The sequence below is a fragment of the Mchenga conophoros genome, linkage group LG3 (assembly GCF_057382185.1).
Source record: "Mchenga conophoros isolate Kocher_MC1m ecotype Shallow Benthic linkage group LG3, M_conophoros_male_GT1.1, whole genome shotgun sequence".
NCBI lineage: Eukaryota > Metazoa > Chordata > Actinopteri > Cichliformes > Cichlidae > Mchenga > Mchenga conophoros.
The window spans coordinates 73,804,678-73,824,968 of record NC_140528.1 but is presented as its reverse complement, the minus strand read 5'-3'; the positions used below and the strand labels follow the sequence as shown (position 1 = coordinate 73,824,968).

At 40.1% G+C, this 20,291-nt stretch overlaps 3 protein-coding genes across 8 annotated transcripts in view; 1 reads left to right on the top strand and 2 right to left on the bottom strand.

Annotated features, from left to right (window-relative positions):
• Positions 1 to 299, bottom strand: part of LOC146580427 (nuclear factor 1 B-type-like) — a 68,416-nt gene extending 68,117 nt beyond the window's left edge. For all 4 annotated transcript variants that reach the window (XM_085267164.1, XM_085267170.1, XM_085267165.1 and 1 more), the window contains exon 1: positions 187 to 299. In XM_085267164.1, the coding sequence (XP_085123290.1) occupies positions 187 to 261 (75 nt within the window). In that variant the 5' untranslated portion in view covers positions 262 to 299. The remainder of the gene's footprint in view (positions 1 to 186) is intronic.
• Positions 300 to 6,022: 5,723 nt separating this feature from the next.
• On the bottom strand, positions 6,023 to 13,322 carry zdhhc21 (zDHHC palmitoyltransferase 21). Of its 3 annotated transcripts, none has more exons than XM_085267176.1 (9): positions 13,304 to 13,322; positions 12,035 to 12,100; positions 11,224 to 11,400; positions 11,002 to 11,100; positions 10,757 to 10,868; positions 10,446 to 10,584; positions 9,999 to 10,115; positions 9,442 to 9,485; positions 6,023 to 9,137 (listed from the first exon to the last, which is right to left on the bottom strand). In XM_085267176.1, exons 3-9 carry the CDS (start codon positions 11,375 to 11,377, stop codon positions 9,005 to 9,007), a joined length of 798 nt encoding a protein of 265 aa, XP_085123302.1. In that variant the 5' UTR covers positions 11,378 to 11,400; positions 12,035 to 12,100; positions 13,304 to 13,322; the 3' UTR covers positions 6,023 to 9,004. The 3 variants fall into 3 exon arrangements, with proteins under 3 accessions (XP_085123302.1, XP_085123301.1, XP_085123300.1); XM_085267175.1 differs by lacking the exon at positions 13,304 to 13,322 and adding an exon at positions 12,453 to 12,471; XM_085267174.1 differs by lacking the exon at positions 13,304 to 13,322 and adding an exon at positions 12,337 to 12,460.
• Positions 12,760 to 19,813, top strand: plaa (phospholipase A2-activating protein). The gene is made up of 14 exons (XM_085267163.1): positions 12,760 to 12,986; positions 13,379 to 13,572; positions 13,688 to 13,788; positions 13,895 to 14,015; positions 14,303 to 14,470; positions 14,640 to 14,775; positions 14,979 to 15,148; positions 15,233 to 15,384; positions 15,482 to 15,701; positions 15,833 to 15,898; positions 15,981 to 16,052; positions 18,592 to 18,696; positions 18,850 to 19,020; positions 19,125 to 19,813. Exons 1-14 carry the CDS (start codon positions 12,838 to 12,840, stop codon positions 19,691 to 19,693), a joined length of 2,394 nt encoding a protein of 797 aa, XP_085123289.1. The 5' UTR covers positions 12,760 to 12,837; the 3' UTR covers positions 19,694 to 19,813.
• The last annotated feature ends 478 nt before the right edge of the window (positions 19,814 to 20,291 follow it).

Here is a 20,291-nt window from a genome sequence, read left to right as displayed (position 1 = left end):
CAAAATGAAGGCTGTGAAAGGAACTTGACAAGACAGTTTGCTCTGCAGCCAAAATCTTTTATCGGGAAAGCTTTCCTCACTATATCGCTCTCTTCCACAAATCCTGACTTGGAAGCAGACACGGAAAAGACGCAGACTGGAACATGGACGGGAGAGCACAGGGCAAAGAGCAAAGAGAGCACTTACCATCCACCACGTCCTGGCTGATATATCATAGCAAAGCTGCCACTTAATGGATCTCTCAGTCAGTTTCCCAGCCATCACAGGGCTCTCAGCTCCAATCAAACTCAGCTCGGCGGTGGGTGAGACACCTAATCAAAGGGGCATCAGTAGAGGCATGCTGAGCCACGTGTAGGACAGTCCTTGATGATGTTGCATTATGGGAAGACAGAAAAAAAAAATCAGCAACAGCTTGACCAGTGACTTGAACCTGACTGTGGTAATTACAAGAGCCATGACCCAGTAACCCTCACCATCCCCCCCTCCCACACTAACCCCCCCTTACTCCCTCCCCTCTGCCTCTCTTACATTTGTTCCACCAAGTGCTCGAGATGAATTGCAGCAACATGGAAAAGAAATTTGCCGCTCAATTTACTGCCATGTAAAATGATCATCTGCCAAAATAAAAATCTGGACAGAGTCAAACCTTTTCATTTTGGAAGAATATAAAAGGTAAGAAGCAACTTGATTGTGACCCAGCGCTGACATTTTGGCCTCCCCCATCACTCAACCTCATTTTCATCCAAGGACAAACCTGCCAGTGCTGGGAATCACTCATCAATACAACCGAGGCGGTCTGATGTCACTGTGTGGGTATCTGAAAATACTGAGGTCCTCTATATTCTGCTGTGAGGATTTTAAGGTAAAGGATTATCAGATGTCACTGTTCCTATTGAAAGTTGCCTCATTTTATAACAAAAGCAGCAAAAAAAGCCATAAATATCAAGTAGTCATCATGAGACCTGTTGCTTTAGAGCTTCTTTCAGAGTCTTTGGGCTTTAATGGAACCCACTGTATTTTGATCCATATATTAAGATGTTAGGCGTGTCCATGTAAATGTTATCTGAATGCCAGCTGAAAAGACCTTTTCTCCTCCTGCCACATTCCAATCCTCCTCACTGAGGCCACTCCGTGGCAGTGGGTGGACTTAGCAACAGTAACTTAGCATTAGCTACAACAAATAAATGAGGTGACCTAAACAACAAGGAGACAGTGAGTAGAGGAAGGCAAATGTCCACTCAGAGCAGAGTTTAAGACAAAGGAACGTAAGGTGTCAGTGAAATCTGTGGTTTACATGTGAAAGGAACAGAAAGAAATCTGACCCATTCAGAAAAAAACAACTGTCCAAATGTGGTGCCGGGACCGTTTTCGTCCTGCTAAGGTTCTGAACTTCTGATATTTGCAAATAGCGATGAACATATAATGATGGTAGACTGACTGGATGTGAAAAAAGCTGAGACATCTCAGGCCGATCAAGTTGTAGCTCTTTAAATGAGAAAACAGAAGTTGGAAGATGATTTCTGTTATAGGTTATTGTGCAATGATTTTACTGATGTGCCCCAGCTGAGATGAGGCCTGTGAACTGAAACGTGGTTCGCATCTTTAGCTCGGCAACACACTTAACATTGTATATCGACACTGCGTGACTTTTTCCTCATTTGCAGAAAAGTATGCAACACCTATGTTTGGAGGCCCCAGCTGTTAAATACTGTGGAGTTTCTGTGTTCAGTTTGCATGTTTTCAATCTGAGATTGTCTTTTTAGGAGACTGAACTCAGTATATGTTCCTTCATTTGCTCTGTGCAAGTAAAAAAAAGACAAAAATAAAAAATAAAAAATCAAACAAGACACCGGACACTTTATTGGGTATGCCTCTTCAGCTCTTGCTGGTTAATGCAAATATCTCACCAGTCAGTCACATGGCAGCGATTTAATGTATTTAGGCATGTTTGTATTTCAGAAACTGTTGATCTGCTGGGATTTTTCCCACACAACCATTTCTATGGTTGAGAGAAAAGAGAAAATATCCAGTGAGCACCAGTTCTAGGGTGAATATAAATGCCTCTTTCATGACAGAGATCAGAAAAGAATAGCCAGACCGCTTCAAGCTGGTAGAAGGGCAATCAAAGTAAATGAGTTAAAGCAGCAGAAGGCCACAATGAGAAGGACGGCTAAAACGGGAAAAAACAAAACTGGGCAAGTAGTGTCCAATTTTGGCCAAAAAAGTTCCCTGGTCTGCTGGTCAGAATTTGGCATAAACATGAAAGCATGTATCCATCCTGCCTTATATCAATAGCTCAGCCGGTGGTGGTGCTGTAACGATGTGGCAGATATTTTCTTTGTAGCTCATAGTACCAATTAAGGATTGCTGAAACACCACCACAGCCTACCTATTGCTGCTGACCATGTCCATCTCTTTATGACCGCCATGTACTCATCTTCTGATGGCTGTTTCCAGCACGTCACAAAACCCATATCATCTTAAACTGATTTCTTTAAGGTGGCCTTAAAGTCACCAGATCTCAATCTCACAGAGTACCTTTTGGGAGACTTGCATCGTGATGTCCAGCCAACAACTCTACAGCAACTTTGTGATGCTATCATGCCAATATCGACCAAAAATCTCTCAGGAATGTTTCCTGTTGAATCTATGCCACGAAGAATTAAGGCATCTCTTAAATGAGACTAGCAAAGCGTAACTAATAAAGTGGCAGTGGGTGTATATTCTATAGAGACATGAGGTATTGTTATGGGCGTAATTATGGGTTTTTCTACAGTTGGGTCATAGGAAAAGTAGGATTTACATATATTTGAACAGAGCACAAGCATTGACACAGTTGGATGGATTTAAAGAATTTTCTTTCAGTAACTTGATATCCTGGCAGATAGAAAAAAAACCAATAACATTCCAGAGCTATTACTCAGTTGATGCAAAGCGTGCGCTTCGCTCTTTCGGAGAAAGCACTGAGCTCTCACGAGAGCGGCGTGCACCTTATTGATTTTGAGGTCAAAATCGATACATTTCATCGTCTTGAGTGGATTAACTTCAACTTTTAATTGGATTTCTACTTTCTACAATGAAAGCTTATTTGAAAATCAATACGCCAATCAATACCTCCATGTTCAGAAAGTTCAGCTGTGGTGCTGGAAATGGAGGAACGTAGCAGACACCTGCTACTGGAGAGGCGCGCACATGAGTCAGTGAGGTCTAACAAATCTAATTAGCATGCATTTGCTACTGATCTGCACAAATAACTGCTTTCTTCATCAGACAGCAATTAGACAGGAAGTAAGAATTGTCATTTTAGGTCTCAAAAAGATGTTAAGTTTGCTTTGTGTCCACTTTTGTAGATAAAAAGACCCAAGAGACCCCAACAGGTAAGGAAGCATGTTGGAACCAGCAATCGAAGCAAAGTATATCTAATGATGGGGGTGATTCTGCTCATTATGCCATTTCAGATATGAGGCCCATATGGATAGAATTATGAAAATGATCGTGTGCCTCATAATTAGCGTTCCAGTAATAAATTTCGGTGTTCCTTAGCGTTGACTTAATCCGAGTTTAGCCTGGGCAACATAGCAGCAGAACACGCCAAGCCACTAACTCTAATCCTAGACAGGTAAACAGCCTTATATGATAACTGTTCCAAGCACAGTTTATTTTTATGAAGCATGTGGCTAATTATTTCTTTTGTTCAGCCAGATGTCATAGACCATGAGACTAGCAGGTGGTCCCATATCTAATTAGTCCAGCTGACCAACTAGTAGCAGAGATTAGGAGCACATTTGACCCTGGCTGCTGCAGACTGGTCCGCTTAAATTAACATCCCAAAGCCCAAACTCACCAATTAAATTTAAGGCTTACTGAAACCAATGCGGCATTCTTGCGATAGTGCCGTTTATATGAAATGTAAAATACCTCTTGGCTTGACTTTTTAGTTTCTGTTGCAGTTTTCACATCATTAAAACACACAGGATGCTTCTTTTATTTTGAAATCTATTCCAAAATACCATAAAAAGTTTATATGAAGATCCAAGCACACTCAGGAAGCTGGACATATCTGAAAATCCTGGTGGGTGCTTTCTTAGAATTGGGATGATTATAATAGGTGAGCAAAATAAAGCGTATTGAGAAAATATTGCAAACAAGTATGCATGCTCAATTTCTTTAAAACCCAAATGTCATTAAGAATAAAAAAAAAGACACATGCACACACAGAGTCTCGATCTCATCTTTTAAATCCATCCACGATGACTAGTTGTTGGAGCTGTAGACAGCTGAAGGTCAAAACCATGATGGCTATGTGTGTGTGTGTGTGTGTGTGTGTGTGTGTGTGTGTGTGTGGTTCAGAGTATGCTAAAAGCATGTAACCATTTTGGACGGCACACACAGATTATGTTCACGGATCGTGCACACATTAGGCACGCTTCACTGAGACTTAAGAACTTTTCAGAACAATGACCGTTTGGCTGGAAACAATCGCTCGTATGGTAATTGTACACAGAGACGCAAACAGCAATTAAAGCAGCCAGGCAGCCTGACTTTAGTGTCGCAGTTGTAGGACACTCACTGAAAAACTGTGAAATAATGTCAAAAAAACATTTATGCTCCTGTTTAAAGTGGATGTCAGTGTGCGCACGGCAGGGACCGTGCTGCTCTACTGTTCATTCAGACACCGAGATCCATTAAATTCAAGTAAAACTACATGCTCAGCAACTTAGTGGGATTAGTTTTGTGATGTTTTGTTGCTGGTCTACAAGTTTTAATATTATACAGACTGAGGTCTAAAGCAGATTTTTTTTATTTTATCCAAAACTCACAATAAACTCAATACATACAATATAATAACGGTTGCATATTCACTGGATTCACCATCTCATCATATTTCAGATATCTATGAGTTATTCTTAACTCATATTCTTAACACATTTTGTTTTGTTTTTGGGTCAAAGAGAAAAAAAAAAAAGGGAAAAAACAGAAGGAATATCCACTAATCACCTCATGATTCTACAAATATAAACCTCAAAGCTGGCTTCGGGGTTCAAAAATCAGCTTAACAAAAACGATCAGAGTTTAACTTTATTCGCATCAGCTCCATCTCGATCAGTGGCAACGTCAGAGTGCTGCTAACCCATTAATGCTGTTGACATTAGCCGCTTAGCAGTTATATATAATAATACTCAAAGGACATTTTCATAGTAAAAGTTACAAATAGAATCCTGAGAAAATGTATTTTATTTGTAATGGAGCATTTGTACAGTATGGTGTAGTGTAATCAATCTGACTGTTTATTCTAACACTTTCTATGTGTAGTTATTGCTCTTTCACTTGCACTGGGAAGTTATTGCAATGAATGCTGAATCACATCCATGATGTGAATCTTCTATTTGACCACATCTCACAGGTGCTCCATTGGATTGAGATATGGTGGCAGGGGATGCCATCTCACTATGGTACTGGTAGTACTAACCAATATCCAGGTTGACTGTGGTGCTAAATCTTCAATTCCCATTTGGTATAAATGGGCCTAAAGTAAAGCAAGCAAATATCCCCTTCACCATTACACCAACAACAAGAGCCTGAATGGTTGATGGATCCATGCTGTCAGGCTGTTTATGTCAAATTTGCATTATAAATTGAGACTCGTCAGACCGAGCAACATTTTCCAATCTTCTGTTGTCCAATTGTGTTGTGGATTGTGGGCTCAGTTCCTGCACTAGCCCATCTGCTAAAAGGTTCAGAGATGGTCTTCTGCATACCATGGTTGGAACAAGCGGTTATTTCAGTTACTCCTGCCTTCCTATCAGCTTGAAGTAATCTGGCCTCTTTGATCTCTGGTAAACAAAAAAATAAAAACCTCCTTTCCATCTCTTACAAGCAACGTTTTCCTTTGATAAATGCCATTTAGCCATCATGTGCTACACTAACTTCTCAACTAACTTTAATTCTAAAAAAAAAAAAAAGAGGCTTCAGATGAAGCAAAGATGTAGGTGAAAAAGCACAAAAAAACAAATTACACAAATTTGTTCAGAATCAAATTTATTTGAATATGAATACCTATATACCTTTTATAATCACAATAGTACTTTTGTAACATAATAAATTGGCAACTTGTCATAGGCTTCCTAAACATAAAGAAACATATTTATGGAGTAACAAATTAACTTACAAAACATAACAGTTCCACTGTTTGAGGTCAGAATTAAACAAAATAAGGCCTGTAAACTCATTTCAAAAAACTGAAAATGAACAAGATGCATGGATTTAGAGATCTGGGGGTGCCAGATGGCAGCTGAGAGGGGAAAAAAGTAAACATATTAGAAATATTTAAACCTACAGCTTGCTGCAGGTTACGACTCAAAATAATTCATTTCAGCTATTCCAGTATAATCAACATGAGCTGTAGAGGCCAACATATTGTTAATCGATTACTTAACTAACTATTAGCTGACAATAAACATACACCAGTGTGTGCTGCAGAGGTTTACTGAAATAAGGACAGATGTTCAAGTCGTGTAATTACTGGTTCAGGAGTGATGACTGAAACCCATCCACTAGTTCATAAATTTCACACTACATGTCGGAATTTCACTAAAAGATGGCTTTACTGATACACAATGCTTATTGCTTCAAAAATGATAACGAAAAACAAAAAAGTGCCAATCATGCAAATGTATCTCCTCATTAAACCGACCCCAAAATAATAATAAAAACACACACAGACACCCAGGAACCTGAATATGCATTATAAAAAAATCACAGAGTCATCAATAATACACATTCATGCAAATGCAAACAACCTGAACACATAAATATGAAAAAAGGCTTCCTTTCATAAGTACCACGATTGCAATAAAACGAGACTGTGTGCGAATGTGAAATTCAGTGCATAATATTGAACCGCTACCTTCAGAAATTTGGTGAAACATGCACTTACTGTATGCTTGATGACTATTGCAACATTTCCCCAGGTCTTTGGCTTGTAGACAGCCATACAACGATGATTATGGACTGTGACAGTAAATAACAATGAAATAAAGTAGACAGGCACTTACAACTACTTGGATATTGTACTATTTCCCAACACGTGACAAGCTTTGTTTACATACAGGTTTAGCTAAGAGATTGCCAAGTATTGAAGACAACCACGCAATGCTAGTACTATCATTACCTTAAGTATCTCATTAATGAAGTCAATAAAATCTCTAAACAGTTCCACGCACTTACAGTAAAACCACCATAAATAAGTTGCCAATGTCTTGTCAAGGGTTAACTAGCTGTAAGTCACCACAAGTAGGCTAATCTGCCAGTTTTGCTGACAGCATTAACAAAGTTTGCGTGTTCAGATCCATTTAAGACCTACAGCAGCAGCAGCAAAAATATGGTAAATATCAATTAGAAATTATATTGTCAACAGTCTAAATTTAAAAAAAAAATTGGTCAAGTTGTTTTTGCTAACAGATTGTACTGTACATACATTTTAGCTAAACAGACTGACTTAAAGGAAAAGGCAAACATTTGGGGGAAAATCATGGTGTAAACAAAACTGATATCACTTCTACATCCTTCAGGTACTATGAGGCTATAAGCAAGCCATGTAACTTAGTTAAACTAGCCAGTAGCTACCTAGTTTAGCTTAGCATTACGCTAAACTAGCCAGTAGCTACCTGGTTTAGCTTAGCGTTAAGCAAAACTAGCCAGTAGCTGTGATCTTAAAGCTACCTAGCTTTAAGACCATAAACTAAAATTAGCTTGTTAGCTTGGTGTTATCCAAGAAAATCTCACCAACTGCTAGGATTTATCTTACTGACTTAAAATATATTTTTTAAGTATTTAAAAAAATGTTAGTTGTTTATGTTTACACAGTTTACATCATGCTAAGCTAAGCTAACTAGCTGCCAGCTATAGTTTCACATTTGCAAACATAAGTGGGGCATGAGGTTAAACTAGGCATTTAAGAAAGGCAGCTTGATTTAAGTTATCTTTGAAGGCAGAACATGACACCTAAATGCCTTCTAAAACAAAGTAATACAATGTTGTAATCAAGTCATTACATTAATTGGCCAAGGAATGTTATATTCTTGATTATGCAGCAATCTGACCACAACATACAACATTGATTGTATAAGCTCGTTTCTAATGTGGATTTTTGCCATAGGAAAGTGGGAATTAACTGCTCTCCATAACACAGGTTCATACCAGGCTGCCTATTTGTTATAAAAAGGACTACAAATTGTCATTCAAATTATCAACTTTGTTCTGCTTCATTCTTCGTAAATTAATGGTTCACAGAGTACTTCTTCATAGAACAATCCCAAATTAAAAAAAAACAACAACAAACCCCAAATGATTTACAAATCCTCAAATTATAAACAGGAAAAAAACATCGCTGATAATAGACAGATCCCTTTACAAAAAATTATAAATAAACAAACACAATACAAAAAAATAAAAAAAGCTTCCAAACTAGAAGTAGCTGGAAAACATCAAACAAACACACAAATTAAGAGGACCGCTAAAAGAAACAAGGCACAAACTTCTTACAAAAAAACGCCAGTCTAATAGACACACTAAAATAACCGTTGTTCTGTCTGTAGATGATTAAAGGTCAGTAGTCAAGGCTCTTTATTAAAGTAACCTGAGAGGGGGGGTTCCTTTGCCAGCTGCTTTCAGATGAAAACCTCCATCCTTCTTTTGCAATTAGCCAGAAAAAGTGGTTTCCAAATGCTTAAAGTAGCAGTCACAGTGAGTTAAAAACACAACATTTCCCATTACTCCCAAAGGTGTTTCTTGACCCTGTTTTCTGCCAGTCTGGGCCTTGTAGAGAAAGGCAAAGGGAAAAAAACAAAAAAAACTTGGCATATCCACTGAAAAACCAAGACTGCTGCCCAGCTCTCGTAGCACAAAAGAGGATGGTGAAGGCGAGCAGATGGATTCTTAGGTGTGTATACAGTGTTTCATCAGGGCAGCTCCTACCATCTGTGCAGGTGGGAGCGCTACCGGCCTACACGTGTGAGCGGAACTGGTGGCTGGCGTTAAGTGGCTGTCTGCTTCGGAGTGGGATGAGCCAAAGGAGTTTCCAGCGAGTGCCACAAACTTCAGCTAGCGCCCACTGCCAGGATCTCTTTGCGCCATATCTGATAAGAAAAAACAGGTAATTGTTCAAGTAAAAATCCTTTTTGTACCAAACTGTCTGCCAAAAAGTGAACGAGGATCATAGATTGCATATAAAAGAAGGAGAGTGACACTGCAAAAAATAAAAAATGAAAAATCCCCCACTGATCTGTCACTCCCGTTTTGAAACCACAAGTTCCCTTCTGCTTCGCCTTTGGTATGCTATGTAAATGGCTGGTCTCTACACATACGATAGATTTATCTCCCAAAAGATCGGCCTATTCCTCTGACGCAGCTATTCCTGCTATAAGAAGAAACGGAACTTACGTTTCATTTGAAAAGTGAGCCATTTTCTCGATGGTGGTCATATCCTGTAAGACAAGAAAAATGCAACATGAGTGACTCATTTTAAAACATTTCAGATAACATCTTTTCACAGACCTGCCAAACTATTTAATAAATGAAATGTTTATTCATGTCAGCAGAGGTATGGCAGATGAACATGTTGCTGTTGTGGTTTATAGTAATATGAACGCACTCATGTGCACACTTTCTCCCCTGATTCTTTCCTATCGATCGCTGCATTACTGGCATTGATCGTTTTATTTCTGTACACCATGTCATGTTGTTTTGTCTGAAGCTGCTACATCATTTTTCTTCTTTTTTGTCTTCAACTTGCTTTCAAGAGGACATGCAAGCTGAATAACGCTGTGAATGACGCATTTACTGATCCTACAAACTGATATTCAACACTTAGCTTGGAAATATTAGCCGCATTTAATTAGTTAAAGACATAATCGCATCAAGACGATGGCAGCAGGAAATGGGTGGAGAACTTAAACTGTCAGCTGAAACGAGAAAATAAGTCTTTACTCAGTACTCACTGAGAGGATGCCAGTCATCTGTGTGTAAAACAAAGAAGACATGCCTCCAAACATGACCACGCCCATTAGCGCAGAGATTCGCAGCAGAGCCAGTTCGTGACGTGTAGTGAACTTTTCCTGAGTGAAAGAGAACAGTGCCCTTTGTTGTGAAAACCTCTTATCATCTTAAAGTTCCATTTGCTGATTTTCCCACTGTCAAATATGAATGTTTATAGTTTTCCATTAGTGTAGCTAAATCTCATAATAAACATGGCCAAAGTTTCAAATAATGAGGTCAGAGTATGAACATCAATCGCTGTAGAAGAAAAGTCATTTTTTATACTCTTGGCTCTCTGTGATGTAGGTGTGGGCAGATATCCCTATGTTTAAAGTTACTCAGCAGAGAATAAAATTATGAAGCTGTAAATGAGTAGAGGCCAACTTTTAAAAACAATCCCATGGACCTACCTGGTCTAGTCCTGTCAGAGGCTGGAAGTAATAGTACTGACAGAAGTCCAGCACCAGCGTGAATAAGCTGAGGACCTGAGCATAGAAACACAGCTGCAGGAAGAGCCAGTGGTTGTCCTCTCCCACACAGTTATTAATCCTGCAAAGGAAATAAAGTGCATTTAGCAAGTGATCACATATTTCTTTATCACAGCAGTGGACACACATGGCATGCTATGATATGTTCAGTCATTAAATAAGCTTTCAAATCTCAGTAATTGAATAAACAAGAATGGATGGGAGCATGAGAGTAGGTGTTCGTGTATGATTACCAGGGACAGTGATGGTCCATCCTGCGCACACAGTGGCCACAGCGACTGCAGTGGTGCGACCGTTTAGGTCTCATTAAGTTGCACTTATTGCACAACTCCCAGTGCTCTCTCTCTGAAACACAAAGACAACAAACACTATGTAACAATCATCGATCCGAAGAGAGTTGATACTGCTAGTCGGTACCGGAGTAACAGACAAACTGGACATATACAAACAAGCGGTAAGCAGTGAGAAAAGCATTTACCAGCATGAGGTATGTGTGGGTCCGCAGGAAGACGGCCTGGATCTGCTGTGGAAGCTCTGAACAGTGCTGCTAGGCAGAGTCCTGATGCTATGTAGTAACCTAAAGAAATACAGTGTGTTTTAATTCCACTGATGAGGTGTGATCGGGCACATTCATTTCCAATTTCCAAAGAAACTCATTTTCAGTTTTTCACGTGTCAACACAAAAGGTAAGGAAACTCACAAACAACAATGGCCCAAGGAATGTGTCCCTCATTGTAGTGTGGAAACAGAACCAGTTTGGGAACAAAAAAGGTGTTGTAGAGCCAGATCCCAAATACCACACTGATGCACAGCCAGCCCATAGGGTCCACCACGAAGTGCAATCGAAGCTTCATGGCTGCTGGGAATTCTGGGAAACCTACAGTGTACCAAACGCGAACACACACACAAACTTAAGACACTGACAAACATGTTTTGCAGTTCTTTAGTTTGCAGATACTTGAAATGATATGTTTCAGGCAAAATACCCATCAGTGAGACCTGCATTTTGCCCTGCACATTATAATAGATCTATAACTTAACTACAGAAGGATTAAGGATACCTTTATAAGATTTGTACATACAAGGACATATCAGATACTGTGTGGAAATGGTCGTGGAATGTGTCTTAAACAAAGGCCTAACCTCTGTGTAATACAAAGCAGATGCTTATCAACCAGGCACTTGATACCCTGAGCAATCTACCCCCCAAACCTTACACTGAATCTTATTATCAGCATTATCTAGTACAGTAACACTGCTAGAACACAGTACGAACAGCCCTCGTAACCACGTAACCACTACCAGAGCCTCGTTATTTGTAAAGCCTCGCCTGCTCCATCATTCATACTGCTGACAACATTCACAATCGTGATGGGCTGGGCTCTAAAACCCTGACTGTGTTAGCTAACATCTACGGGCCAACGCTGCTCTTTACTTCAGTCGCGTAAAAATGAACCAACGCGTTTATTGTCAAATATACATCTCGTGAGCTAAAATGAAAAGACACTTACTTTTTTGTCAGCGAACGAATCAGTGAGACTACTTCCTCATCGCCTCTGTGGGACCTGTTTTGCTACCTGCAATGAAAAAAAAATCACATTTCCGATCTAAAAAAATAAAACCGGAACAAGCATTATTTGCATTTTTGTCCTGGGAAGCATCGAAATTGTTAATAAAGTTATTCTATTTCATATTACATAAAACGAAATAATGGAAAACTAAAAACAAACCAAGATACCGAAAATGTTAAATTACTCATTAAGGCAATGATTTGATTAAAGAAAATCACAAGTCATTTGCTAGCGAGACTTACGCGTTTATTAAGCTGTTCTAAGTCTACATAAAAGCTTGGTATTAGCATTAAACTCTCGTTTGACGCGATAGATAAAGCGAATATGATTTTTTTTTTTAAACAGCGGCACTTTTTACGTTTGAGCTGTTATTTTTACGTCAACATTCCTAGTTTCCTGCTCGGTCCGCGTAGTCGGCAGCTTGATATTGCTGATGTAGCAGGATGGTGGCGGCCTCGCTCTGCTGCCGCCCTCTGGTCAACTGTGGTCAATACATTTTGATAAAATATAATCGAAAATACAAACCTAAAATACAGTTGGAAAAACACTACTCTAATGTTAATGTTATAAACGTAAGACAATTTATATTCAACACAAATAATTAAACATTAGTTTGAAAGGTGCGCCACTCCTAATAATGACGTAATTCAACTTCCGCTAGCAATAGCGGCTGGTGTTTGTTGACAGCGACGCCGCATAGCTTAACAGTGCCACAGTAGTTTCATTGTGCTGTTGGAGCAAAAATGGCATCATTCAATTCGTACAAACTCAGGTGTTCAATCCCGGGCCACGAGATGGACGTCAGGGGACTCGCCGCTACTGTTTTTCCAGAGGGAGCGTTCGTGTCTGTGTCCAGAGACCGGACCGGAAGAGTCTGGGTACCAAACTCAAGGTAGCTAGCGCTAGCTTGCTGCTCAGAAACTGCTGCCTGGCTACGATTAATTTCAGGGTACAAGTCACTCTGCGCAAAGAGATTGACTTGTCCGGACAAGAAAAGTGTCAAGCCAAATCACGCCTTACTGAATATTTTACTATTTCTGATTTCATATGTATAAAAATGGTTAGTAGCTAAGTTAGCCAAAAAGCACAGTGCTAACGTTTGCTCAAATTAGCTTTGTCATTCATTCAGCTGCAACTGTTCTTTTACGAAACACGAAAGTGAAACAGATTCGGAGTGCTTATTTTTGTTAATTTGCCTATCCTTCTTACAGATTAGAGCCAAAGGGACCTAACTTCTTCCCTCAGTAATCATTGTTAACTTTCGTCTTGTTCTCCCTCTGACAGCTCAGACAAAGGCTTCACAGAGATGCACTCTATGTCTGGACACTCAAATTTTGTATCCTGTGTATGCATCATCGCACCCAGTGAAACATACCCTCGGGGACTTGTTGCTACAGGCGGGAACGATAATAATATTTGTGTTTTCTCACTGGATCGACCGCAGCCCCTCTTCACTCTCAAGGGTCACAAAAATACAGGTGAGTTGTGCTGTCCTCGCTGTTTGGATTTTTGTAGTAGTGAGGATTAACTGGTTGCTGTGTTACTCGTCACAGTGTTTCTGGTTCCTGGCTTTCTAACTTTAAACCTCCACAGTTTGCACTCTGTCGTCTGGGAAGTTTGGGACACTTTTGAGTGGTTCCTGGGACACTACAGCCAAAGTCTGGCTCAATGAGAAGTGCATGATGACCTTGCAGGTACGTGGTCCTCTACGCTTTTCAGCTTGCTTGGATGGTGATTAGTGTCTCCATTGTTTTGAAAAAATTGACAGAACATGTTTTGTGCTTGTTAATTTTGTTTCAGGGCCACACTGCAGCGGTGTGGGCAGTGGCTATTTTACCTGAACAAGGCCTTATGCTGTCGGGATCAGCAGATAAGACCATAAAGCTTTGGAAAGCAGGACGATGTGAGAAGACGTTTACAGGTGAGGATATGCAGGTGTATATTGGACATGGGTTTTTTTTTTTTTTGGTTTTTTTTTTAATCTTTTTTTTGGGGGGGGGGGGGGGTGCGTGTGTATACAAAAAGTAGACTGGCTGATGAGTAGCATGATTGGTTGTCTGTCTTTGATTACGTGGTTAATAATATAAACCAACAGTATTGTAGGATATGGGACAAAGCCATAACTTTGTCAAAGTAAAAATTTAAATTGGTAGCTGCATATTTTTTAGGGTTAAGTTATGGTTAAAAAAATATTCCCTTCCATTATAGGTCATGAGGACTGTGTGAGAGACCTGGCGGTGATCAGCAACACTGAGTTCTTCTCGTGTAGCAATGACACAAGTATCAGAAGGTGGCTGGTGACAGGCGAATGCGTACAGGTCTACTACAGCCACACCAACTTCATCTACAGCTTAGCTGTCTTCCCCAATAGCCAAGGTTTGTTGATTGTATCAATATTTAAAAACAAGGGATAGAACTGAGAGACTTGAAACCAGCAGTCAGTGATGCTCTTCTGTGGTTTATTCAGCCGGCTTCCATTTTCATACTCTGAGATGGTACCTACTTCCTACACCCTGCCCTCACCCTTTTTTTTTTTTTCTCTTAGATTTTATAAGCACAGGGGAGGACCGGAGTCTGAGGATATGGAGGCAAGGAGAGTGCTCTCAGACCATCCGCCTGCCTGCTCAGTCTGTGTGGTGCTGCTGTATTTTACCTAATGGTGACATAGTAGTCGGAGCCAGGTAATAGAGCTGCTTTTGGCATGTTAATATGCAGTCAGGTCATAGTGATTTCCTTGATCATGTTACACCATAAATATTTAAAAGCCCATTAAAGACAGTGTTCGCTGTCCTCATTCGTCGCATCTCTCCTGCATTCAAACAAATGTTGAATGAAGCAGTAAGTAGTTCTGTGGCTAAACCAGAAGCTTCTCCTCTGCCCACAGCGATGGCATTATCCGCGTGTTTACGGAAGCTGAGGACCGCATGGCTAGTGCAGAAGACCTGCAGGCCTTTGAGGATGAACTTTCCAAAGCCACTATTGACCCCAAGACCGGGGATCTTGGTGACATCAAACTGGAGGATCTTCCTGGAAGAGAACACCTGAACGAGCCTGGTAATGCAGCAGTCTGCTATTTATTTTGTCATATAAAACGGTGAAGCTGTTCTCTGTGCATCAGGGTGGTTTTGTTTACAACAGGGAATCGCGATGGACAGACACGGTTGATCAAAGATGGACAGAAGGTGGAGGCATATCAGTGGAGCGTCAGTGATGGCCGCTGGATGAAAATTGGAGACGTGGTCGGAGGCTCAAACCAACAGACCTCCAAGAGTGTCATGTATGAAGGAAAGGTGAGGCTACAAGCTCAGAGTTAGTAAGCGGGACGTCGCATATGAGCTGTCATTAATGTCCCCCCCCCCCCCCCCCCCTCCCCCCATCTGCGTGCAGGAGTATGATTACGTGTTCAGCATTGATGTGAATGAGGGAGGGCCATCCATGAAGCTGCCTTACAATGTGACAGACGACCCCTGGCTGACAGCGCACAACTTTCTGCAGAAGAATGACCTCAGCCCCATGTTCCTTGACCAGGTTGCCAATTTTATCATTGAGAACACCAAAGGGCACGTGGTGGGACCAGCCCAGCCCGCTGGTGGTGACCCCTTCACTGGTGAGGTCCAAAAGATGGATACTGCTGCTGGCTTCTTTGCTTTCTTTGCTGTACATTTAGATTAATTTCACTGGAACGATTAAGGGATCTTAGATTGAATGTATAATGTGTTTCGCCTCTTTATTTGACAGGAGGAGCTCGCTATATCCCTGGTTCTTCCAGTGATACTGCAGGATTTGGAGCTGATCCTTTTACAGGTATAGTTTGTTTACTCAGAGGTGTTCATAGTCTGAACTTGACCTGTAAGTGCAGTTTCACAGCTGTGTTTTTTCTTCACAGGCACTGGTCGCTACATCCCAGGATCAGGCCCAAACCCAGGTGCTCCTGTTGGTGTAGCGGATCCCTTCACAGGTAACTTGGTATCGAAAGGAGCAATTGGGACTTGTGAGATACAAATCCCAGTGGTACCTTTCTATGGAGTTATGAGGCCTTTCTCTCTCTCTCTCTCTTTTTTTTTTTTTTTGCCTTTAACCAAATGGCTCCAGGACTGCACTAAATTATCGTTTTTTAAGTGTCCAAAACAGCAGTGTTTGTTGTTATAGTCACAGTAAAAATCTTTACTGGGAAAAAGATGGTGGAAGTCCTGAATGAAACTAGCTTTTCAACAAGCTCTAGCGTAAAGAAAAGGGAACTTTGCAGCTGCTCCCATCCACCACTGTTTATCTTACACAGTGAAAAGCTACAGAAGTTAAAATAAAAGTGTGTTTAAGCAGATTAGCTGTTAACTTAATCTGATGTGATGTTTAAATCAAGCAGCTTACTGAAGGCTGTCATCAGCCGTCCTGCTTTCTGTCACAGCAGCTAGCACGCGGCAATCTAAAGTGTACCATTATTTCAAGGCTTTAGTAACATTATTTTGTACATTTAGATTCATATAAAAAGGTTGGCCATTGAATGAATATTGGCATTAATTATTAACATTTACACTAGGGCTGCTCAATTAACGAATTTTAATCACGATTACGATCTGGGCTTTCAACGATCATTAAAAATGACTGACTGATTATTAGCCCCTCCCTCGTGCTTTACTCTCGCGCTGCTCCGTGTGGCAAATCCAGCGCACCGCTCTGCATTTCGAACACGCATCACAACAATTAAGAGGACCCAAGGGAAGCTCGGAAAGCTAAGAAGAAGTTATTTGGAGAGGAGAGTGACTGCCGTTGGTTGAAAAGAGAGGTAAAAAAAACTTCAGTGGTGTGGAAACATTGTGGGTTTGCGGAGTCAGACGTGGATCAAGTAGACATAGTGTGTAAACTTTGCTACAGTGTCATAGCTGCACCACAGAGCTACACTGCCAAGTTCACTAAACATAGATGTTTACATTTTTCATTTATTTTTTATATTGCAAACATTTGCACTGTTATCAGTATTTGCACAGTATTTTATATTATTTTTTAAAGTCATTATTCAATACATTGTTATTGTTAACCCTTTAAATCCCTGTAGAACCATAACCGCGTAAGCTAGCGCAATAATTTGTTTTGCATATGAAACCAGAGGAGTTGTACTTACATCTGATGCCATCAGCTTGTCCTCGGTCACAGTTTCCTTCCACATATAACTTTGCAAAAATTGCATAAAAAGCGCTTGCAGGAACAAAAACATAATATTCCAGCTGTTCGTAACACTTCCCACAATGATAAAGATGTCAATGCGAACTATCGCATGTCCGCCATTTCCTGTCCGAAACCGGAAGTGACGTCATTTTTGCGGAAAATGTAGTTTTTTACTTTTACCTTAAAAGCCTATACTGGTGTTTTTATAAGTCATGTTTGACTCTATACTTTTCTGAATAGTTGCTGGGATGCTTAGAACTCAAATTGCACTGCTGGAAATAGTTTATTTTGATGCACCTGCTGTTTTCTTTGCAAATTTGCATCATAGGATTGTTTTTTGTTTTTCCTGCAGTATATAAAAATTGCTATATCTCCAAAATAAATCTATGAAGACACTCAAAATAAATTTTCTGTGGTGGGAAACTATTTTTTTGCAACTTTTTTGTATTTAAAGTTTTGAGGGATAAACCTCTTAAATTTCCCCAAATATAAATAAATAAATATAAATATATATATATATATATATATATATATATATATATATATATATATATATATATATATATATATATATATATATATATATATATATATATATATATATATATATATATATAAACAAAAACGATTGTCAATTTTTTTTGTAGTTTATTGCACTTTTTTGCAATTGATGTAATTACTATGGATTTAATGCATACATATTATTAAAATATGGGCTACAACAGTTGTATTGATGTATAGCAACTTGAAATGCTCCCAAAAATGGCACTACAGCATGTAAAAAAATAAATAAATAAATAAAAATATAAGCTCTGGCGGACTTGGTTCTATGGTAAGTCTTAAAGGGTTAAATAAATATCGTCAAATAATCGAGATCTCAATTTCAGTGAAAATAATCGTGATTATCATTTTTGCCATAATCGAGCAGCCCTAATTTACACCATCATAGCATTTATTTTCTGCAGTAGGAAACGTTGCATCAAAGCACAGAGCAGACCTCTGAGAATGCTGACATGCTCGCTTTTCTTCTTTGCAGCTGGCACATTCTTCTTTAAAGACTCACACACACTCATTCATTCACAAGCAATTTAAACACATACACGGGAACACACAGCATGCTTGCCTCATTCATGAGATGAGGCAATAGTGTCAAACTTTTTTTGTTTGCCTCCTGCTGATGTTAGAAAGTCTTCTAAGAAGTTAATGCTCTCTCTCTTTTTGCCTGAGTTTAGGTTGCATGTATAACTTATTAATAGTATACTTGTCATTGTTTTCGTTTTTTGTTTTTTTTTGCATTTAATATTATTTTTCCTTTCTGTCTCCCTGCTTTGCAGGAGGTGGTGCATACTCCTCAGCAGCCTTGAGACAAACAACCAACATCTACTTTCCTAAGACTGATGGTGTGACCTTTGAGCAAGCCAACAGCTCTCAGATCATTGGTAAGCATTTCAGTGTGATTTGTTAACTCTCGCTGAATAACTTGTGCTTTAAAGTGGGTGATATTTGGAGCCTTCATATATTTTAAGAATGTTTATTTTATTCTTGTCCATAACGTAGTGTAAGAAAATGTGTTTTCCACCTGTCCTTAACAGCTAAGTTGAAGGAGCTAAATGGAGGTGCCCCTCAGGAGCACAAGCTCTCTGAAGAAGTTCTGGAAAGCCTTGAGAGGCTTTTGTTGTCTGTGTGTGGACTCAACTCCTCTGAGCCTGCTCCGACCATCCAACAGATCAACCTGCTTTGGAAGGCTTCTCACTGGCCTGAAGGTAATAAAAAAGTATCCCATCCCAATTCATGTGTGTTTTAATGCTTTTTAGCTAATTTCTCTTCACTAATAAGACCCTCCCCAATCTTTCTTCATGTTTTGTAGATATTGTGTTTCCTGTCCTGGACATTATGAGGCTGGCAGTGCGCCACCCGCAGGTTAATGAGAGCCTTTGTGGAGAGGCAGAGGGTGTACAACTGTGCAACCACCTCCTGAACCTAATGAGGCCCGAGGGGCGTCCTGCCAACCAGATGCTGGCACTGCGGACTCTGTGTAATTGCTTCAGTGGCAGGCATGGCCGAGCCCTCCTCATGGCCCAGCGTGAAACGGTGCTATCACGTGCTGCTGACCTGGCCACCGTCTGCAATAAGAACATCCATATTGCCCTGGCCACTCTGGTGCTTAACTACGCTGGCTGTCTCCATCTCCAGCCTGACCTTGAGGCCAAGGCCCAGTGCCTATCTGTGGCCAGTAGAGCCCTGGAGACAGTACAAGACAAGGAGGCTGTATTTAGGCTGCTGGTAGCCTTGGGAACCACAGTGGCCTCAGATCAAACAGCCCAGGATCTGGCTCGCTCGTTGGGAGTCAGCTCTCAGATTTCCAAGTACTCATCAGTGTCTGATCCATCGAAGGTGGGAGAGTGTTGCCAGCTGCTTTTAAAAGAACTACAATGATATGAATGATTTAGACAAAAAAAGAGCACTTGTTTCTATTACTCTGTTCTACTTAACCAGTTGTGGTGGAGATCTAAATAATTGTATGTTCCACAATAAAAGAAGGACAAGTGAAAATTTGCCATACGCTGACTCTGTTTTTATTACTGCAACACCTCTCCAAAGCCTTTTGACTGATTTATTTTTTAAAGTATGTGGTTAACAGTGTATGACTGATTTACACTGTAGAAAACAGTTTGCTGTGTAAAGTTACATCTCGATTGATCCATTTTCTGCTTCTTATCTGAGTCTAAGCAGACATATCCAGGCCTCCTTGTCCGCGGTGTCTCAACTGACTCAAAAGCTGTGACAGATAATGTGACGTGATGTCATTGTGTCCAATAAAAGAGCAAAAGCATTTATTTGAAGCTAACAGGACTGAATAAAGTTACGCAACAAAAAGCCATGAAATGTCAATAGTGTTGTCACGTTTGCACTCAGGAGCACTTAAATATCTTATTTAAAAAACAACAAAAGTTTTTTATATCAGGAAACACTGATGACCCAACCACATCCAGTGGGTGCCTTGCAACACACACAAAAGACCTGCCAGTCCTGC